The following is a 7,391-nucleotide window of genomic DNA, read 5'->3' as shown; positions in this document are numbered from 1 at the left end:
GGTCAACTGTAAGAAAGAAACGCAAGAGGGTACATATATTTATTGTTGCACATTGTATGTATTCTGTATTCTGTTGTTTGTTGATTTGGCTGTTAATTTGCCCTAAAAACACATGTATGCAAAAATATTTATTGTAAAAAAAAAATGGTCGTCTAAGCCTTTCCGTAACCTTGAACTTAAGCTATTTAACACTAGCCTACTCTATAAACAAAACCAGCAACATAACATGTGGAATAGAACATGTTGAATACATTCGTCTTGTAAGTATAACTAATATCCAATCGCCTAATATTCAAAAGTAAAGTAAAACAAAAATAATGTTTTAGAGTACACTATTGAACAGCACGCATACTAGACATATATATGTCTATGCTTTACACTGATTGGCTTTGCGTTGAGGTCGCACAGAAAACACGTCACAAGGACGCACCCACTACATTTGTTTTCATACACGTGTGAAGAGTTTGTCAGTCCCTGAAAGGTTTGAGTTTTCATTGCTTCAATTCCCTTCATTATTTGTGTAAACTGATTTCTGTCTATTCTTATGCCTGCAAATACTGTTTTCAGACGAAGACAGGGGGCTCATTTTAGCTAACTGTTTGACTCGCCATACACACAAATAACGCCCTAACTGTAACGAAATGTAGGCAGGCTAGCTAGCTACATACAAAGTGGACTGACTGCCTTCTTGGAAAGCGTTAGCCATGTAAATGGGGAAGGGAATTTAGAAATTGTGAGCTATTTTATCAAAACTCAGCGGCATGTGATTATCCGTCTCGTTCTCAGGTAGTCATGGCCAAGAATAAACAAAAAGGTAAAAAAACAAAGAATGTCTTCCAGGTGGCAAACAAACAGACGAAACACAAGAACAAAGCAAAACCTGTCACCACTACCCTTAAACATGTAAGTTCTTAACCTGCTACAATGAATTGTATTACTCTCTACAGCACAACTGGCCTACGCGACATTGAAAGACTGACTTTCCAGTGTGCTGTTGCGATTTCAACTTCTAACATTCTATCCATAGATCAATGCTGTGAAAAATGAAAAGGTGGAGAGCCTCAATCAGATATTCACAGAGGTGCAAAGGGATGTCAAAAGTGTATCAAAATGCACTGCCAAAGTGCCCACAAAGCCAACACAGGTAAAGGTTGAGATTGTCACGGTCATCCGGTATGTAGACGATTACCGACACATGGCTCTCTTGTATTCTGATTCTCTGTCTTGGTTTTTGGTCAGGTGGTCCGGAAGGCTCCACGGGAATCGGTAAATGTGGATGGAGCTGCTCAACTGTTCTCTCAGCTGTAGAAGATGGAGGAACGTCACCAACACAGACTGCTGGAGCACATCATTGGTTCCCGGATGTTGTCATTGCAGCCTTGAGCGAACCTGTCAGTTTGACTTATTTTAGGCTTGTATATTCTGCAGATAGACTTTATTATAAGTAGATCTGGTCATGAATATGGGATCTGCACTTGTTTTATTAGAGGTGAATGAGTTAGGATGAGGATTCCATATAGTTTTTAACGGTGTGCTTGGGCAGATGAAGGTGTAGATGAGATATGTAATCACATTTTGTCTGGATTTCAAAAAATGTCCTGTCTTTGCAAAAGGCTAATAATTCATTGAATAGAATGCTCAATAATGAGTTATTTAACTCATTGTTTTACATGCTAAATGCTGTATTGTACTTATCTCAGTAAATTTGCCAGTAAATGCCAGTGTGTTGCTGGTAGAGACAGTTGAATTCATTCTGTGACATGGACAATTACAATCTTAGCATTCATCTCCTTGGCTAGCTGGCTACCAATGGAGTTGTCAGCATGCTAGACACATCCCTTTTCAGCCAGTTGACATTAGAGGTCACAGGTGTACTGATGTTCTGCCGATTGCCTGTCTCCGTGGCAACCACAGAGCAAGATGGTCGATAGGCGGATCTGTCAAGGTATGATTGCTAAAAAGGCAACCAGTCTGTTTCCGAAAGGTCTAATAACTGAATCCGTACAGACACAAAACAATTAAGAGCTCCTGTTGAATTATTGTTGCATATTTTTCCTTCCGATTTTGAACGACAGGATGTAGAAATAATGTTGACAGGGGTACGGGCATTTAATTGAACTGTTTCATGTGGTGTGTGCAGAGTGATTGGACCCAGCAGGGTGACTGTGACAGATGCTCTGCGAAGGTGTCAGCCCAGGAGCAGGTACATCATATTAGGATCCAGATGGTGCTGCCACAACAGTCAGCAGGCCCCACCATACCCTGGGGAGACAGAACGCATCAACATATAAGTGTGTGTTGTGTTCCTGAATGCTTACAGTGCGAGTGTGGCTCGCGAACAGATCTGTTGTCGTGACAGTTGAAAATCCGATCCAACAGGTGATTTTGAAAGTATGGCTGTAATGGACACAGTACCATAGGCTACTCTGATTAGTTTGTGGATTTTGTCAGCAATGTAACCTATTTACAGTTGAGGACATGGCTCTGTTCTGCTGTCATTCTTAGTGCAGTGTTTGCACTATAAACACTGATTCCTATTCATGTTGGTGTCATATTAACATTGTATAAAAGTTTCAAGCCTGCTGAGTGCTGAGACATTTTTGCTCCTTGTTGTTGAGGTAATAACCGCTGAATGTAACTAATTGAAACGCAAATTCTGTTTATCTGGTTTGTTTCACAATGAAAAGCAAACGGCATGTGATTTTCATCCTTGGCATGGATGGATCATTATAAATAGTTTTCTTAGTATGTCGAGAATTCTAGACCTTTGATATAATTAGATTAATCAAGCAAAAGTGAATTTGGCAGTAGGTAATTGAATGCAATCAGACCTGTCATGTTAAAGGAGTCTAATGAGAAGTAATGTCTATGATGTCCACAAGATGGTACTGTAAGGTGCTCTTGGATGGGGAAATTCACTCAAGTGGTTAAATTAAAAGTCTCTAGATACTCCTTTTTAACTGCGATCGTGTGTAGGCATTTTAATTGGTCAGCAGCACCCTATTCATGCATGTGTTTGAGAGAGATGGCATGCAAACCCAGGAGTGACGACACAGTTACAGCATGTCCTTCGCTCAGCACAGCTGGGGTTTTCACTTTGACAGGCAGAGACTAAATATAATACACAGTTGCCTGCCTGGCTTTGACAGGAATGGAGAGTTTGTATTCGAGCTGTCTCAATGTACCTTTTAGAGGTGATGTGTTCCTTTTATTAAACTGCAGGTGTTGCTATGGGGAGGTAGCATAAGAATCTCTTCTTGTACACCTCGATGACCAAAATAATTTTGTGAAATAGTGCATTGGGAAAGTTACCCATGGTATAATCCCCTGTAATACAATTATCCCTAACCCTAATCACCAGGACAATACAGACCTGTCTCATACAAGTACACTTGAACAATAACTGTGACGACTCAGTCCATAAAAAAAAAAAACTGCATTTATAAACAGAATCAACATGAGCACAAATTGATTGCCTATTTTGGAGTCCAGCCAACAAAAGACAAATGCTAGAGTTGGATCAAAACCAAAAAGCCAAACATCCCAGCAGTATGTGCAGCTCTGTTTTCCATCTGCAAAAACCTACCCGAGCATCACGCCATCTGTTTGGCACAAAGAGAAAGAAATAGGTTTTACACTTGAGAAGATACAGAACCTAGCATCGTTTTTTTATCAATAGAATCCAAGTCACATTGCTTATATGCTGCTGGTTGAGTCACACCTTCAGATTGTGTGGCGCTTGAGAAACAGGGAGAATGGCTGATGGCAAATTTGAAGAGGTGTGTATGGATGTTAGTGAAGTGGAAAGAATAGCACTTCATGGTACACCTGTTGGAAATGTGCACCATGTATGTCTGCTCACAGCACACATCCTCAGTCCCATACCCCATGTAAGAACAAAACCGTAAGATACATCCAAATTCTCTGGATGCATTATACCACAAGTCCCCTGTCCATCAGAGAGGGATTGACTAAGCAAGGTTAGGACCAAAGCTAGGTACCAAAGGTTTAGGATTTATTTGTCGAAATTAAAAATTAGAGCGGATGTTCGTTAGACCTCTAAGAAACAGTCAAAAGGAGCAAGAACTTGAAACTTTTAATGGAAAAGATTTTAGAATTCTGTCTGTGGAGGGCCTGTCTGAGACTCCAGGTGCTGTGTCTCTACTGTCTTCTGGATGGAGGTGGGCCTGAGGGCAAGTCTTCTAACGATCACGGACCATTCTGGAGCACATCCACAAGGGGGGGTGGGGGGGGGGGTAGTCCTTACCCCCAGGCAAGGAGGAGAGATGATGATAAGAACACAGCTCACTTCAGCCAGAGGAAGTTAGATGACCAGAGAAGAGAGGAGAGGAAATAGATTTCAAAAGAAGAGCACAGGTTCAGAGAGGAGGATCAAAGACAACACTGTGAGTTCTAAGAGGAGAAAAAATGAGGAAAGGGAGGAGAGAATGCAAGATTCCGTTTTTTTTTGCGGAAGACTGGAAAAACACAATACCACCCAAATAAATACGTGAGGACTGGTTTGACATGCCAGCTAAAGTCGTTTTGAGGTTAACATTTCCGGAAAATTCTAGACTAATATCTAGAAGGCCACTGAATAATCACGTACGAAATCAATCCTAGCCAGGTGCTCAACCTACTGTTGAGTTTGTGAATTAAAACATAGACCATCTGTATCGGTTTGTCCAGAGATGTTTTGCAAACGTACAGCCTTATCAAGGTATCGAAATCCACATTATGGATTCCTTCCACCTCTCCAGAGTTCACAGACATTACTTAGCATTCAGAGCACTCAGCCTCGCCTACACCCTGCAGGAGGAAGGGAGGGGGATTTGAAACAGGTGAGCACACCCAAGGATATGAAACCAGAGTTGCTATCGACTCCCTCCACTGCGGATACCCGTCCACAGACTAGCCAGTCCAAGGCGGAGCCACAACTGACTAACAAGTGGAATGGTGTCAAAGCTCCATTCTCTTGCATAGTACTGTGAGTGCCCCCTCACTCACACACACACACACACACACACACACACACACACACACACACACACACACACACACACACACACACACACACACACACAGGGTAGTCAACAGTTTAAAGTGAAATATAATATGTAGTTTAGCCTACCAGAGGTACTAAAGATATTACACAGATCTTGCATACTTTTACTATAAGATCTTGGGTAAAGTGATTATACTGCATGTTTAAATTGATCAACTAGCTCATTAGAGAACCTTCTGGCATGGTTTAACCTTTCATCTAAGATAATCAAGTTACCTGTTACCTTTACCTGGTAGTGTGGGGGTAGGATCACTATGGTAACAAGGTTCTTGGTTTATTTTTTGTTGGTCTTACCACATTTCCATGTCACTGGAAGGCTTCCAAGGCTCTGGAGACTTCTGTGAGATGGTCTTTGTGAGAGGCAAAACACTGGATGTTCCTTGCATAATCTGTATAGGTGGTAAAAACTAAAAGTGAGCAATCTCACGGTCTGTATGTGATTTATCGGTGGGTTCAAATATCATACTATAGTCTACACAGTTTGTGGGTACTGTTTTGTTGTAAAGGTTAGGGTGGATTCCAACCATTGACAATCAACGTTACTGTTCCTGAGAAGTTCATGTACTATGATGAAGACAATCATGAAAAACATCCGCTTAAACAACCATCACAGTCGTTCAAAAGGATGACTGCACATTATTGATTGTGGCATTAAGAGAAACCTATCTAATTGAGCTGGCAGTCTTCTAAGTCTCCTGGTTGTTTTCAGAACACCTCCCTAGTGCACCTTTTGATTAGACGCGCCCCTGATCACGCATCCAGCTGTTTAAAATGAAATTATGCCTAGAGATAAAATTCAATTCCAGCAGGCTCTTTGCATAATTCATGATTTATGAACGCATCGTGGTGCTATTAACGTTGTGAAGAATTCTTATTCTGTAGAATTCTTATAACTCCATTCAAGATCGATCCCTGTTACATTTTGGATATCTTTATTGTTTTAATTACACTTGCTTGGCAGCTAATCGTGTAGACCTACAGACATACATACTGTATCTAGGACGTTTTGCAGTATAGCTTGCCTCCTGTTATAGCTAACCTTTTGAAAGGTTAAAGCCTTTCCTTTGACATTTTAGAAATGGCCCTTTTGCTTCACCCGACACGTCATCAGAAGGTGATACAACTCATATTTCGTAGCCTCTTAAACCTACAGAAGAGGGTGAAATGTTTGGTTTGTTGTTATAACTTTTTGGTTTCCAAAGCCTCGGGTAATTAAAAAGAGAAAATACAATATTGTTCTCCGGAATTAAAATCCAACTTTTTATCTTTTCTATGGGGTATGGAGTAGCAGTTCAGGAACTTCACTCCAGCTACAGTCGAGAGTGAAAAGTTGATGAATGGAAGGGTGTTGAGCAGTTGTCCGTAACATAAAGTCAGTCCACTGGAAATCAATAACTTAGCTGCAGGTTCTACACTCACCCTCTAATGCCTTACCTAGACCTCTTCTTCCCAACCGTGGATGATCTTATACAATATTGTCATAATATGTGAATTACACTGTCTAGGCTACATCCGTCAGATTTGAGGTTAAAAGTAGGCAACATATTAATATAAAAAGTAATAATAATGTTGATCTTTTTTTTCTTAAAAACTCAGCTTGACGCTCTAAATAACCACCTATCCAAATTCAATTTCATGCTTCTCTAACTGAGAAATTAATCAAATATAAAAGCATACCACCAAACTAGGGGAAAATCTGTAATATTGTACTCTTTTAAAATATTTCCACTATAAGTGATTCAACCAACTATAAGCAACTCAAAATGTCTGTAGATAAACGTAACAAGTGTTTTAAAGTGAGTCTTTGTCGAAATTTTACAAACTGCCTGACATTCGTAGCAGCAGTGTACTGCCAGTGAATCTCGGAACCTTGGAATCCACAGGACATCATGGAGTATACTCCGTGGCAGCCTAATCAAAAGACTGGTGCCCCCACCCCCACCAAATCACAGTGGGGGGAGGTTGGGGTTCAGAGCAACCGACTTCCTCACAATACCACCTCGCCTGCTTTAAACACAAGTCTTTGTACATTGCTTGCCCATTGCAAGCACCGATTATATAAAGACTCTTCAGATTGAGATGAATGGAATAGCCTTGACTGTCAGTGTCTTCCACGTCCAATCCTACACACTGTAAAACGGTCAACCAATGAGGAGACCAACCAAAGATCAGGTCTGTAGATTGGAAAAACAAACAAAAAAATAGTTATGAAAGTCTATTAAAACCGTAGGGAGGATAAATGGGTGCATCTCATTATAAGCATCGACCCCTTGGTAGTGTGTGACCCCTGACAAGCAACTCACATCACTGGCAGTTCAGTCAGACC

The 7,391-nt window shown here is 40.8% G+C and overlaps 1 protein-coding gene across 1 annotated transcript; it reads left to right on the top strand.

The window, feature by feature from the left end:
- Positions 1–394: 394 nt before the first annotated feature.
- Positions 395–1,737, top strand: rbis (ribosomal biogenesis factor). The gene is made up of 4 exons (XM_084702425.1): positions 395–481; positions 787–903; positions 1,028–1,144; positions 1,240–1,737. Exons 2-4 carry the CDS (start codon positions 793–795, stop codon positions 1,306–1,308), a joined length of 297 nt encoding a protein of 98 aa, XP_084558551.1. The 5' UTR covers positions 395–481; positions 787–792; the 3' UTR covers positions 1,309–1,737.
- The last annotated feature ends 5,654 nt before the right edge of the window (positions 1,738–7,391 follow it).

This window comes from Hypomesus nipponensis, chromosome 8 (assembly GCF_054491055.1).
Source record: "Hypomesus nipponensis isolate SF chromosome 8, ASM5449105v1, whole genome shotgun sequence".
Lineage (NCBI taxonomy): Eukaryota > Metazoa > Chordata > Actinopteri > Osmeriformes > Osmeridae > Hypomesus > Hypomesus nipponensis.
This window is presented reverse-complemented; position numbering and strand designations above follow the sequence as displayed.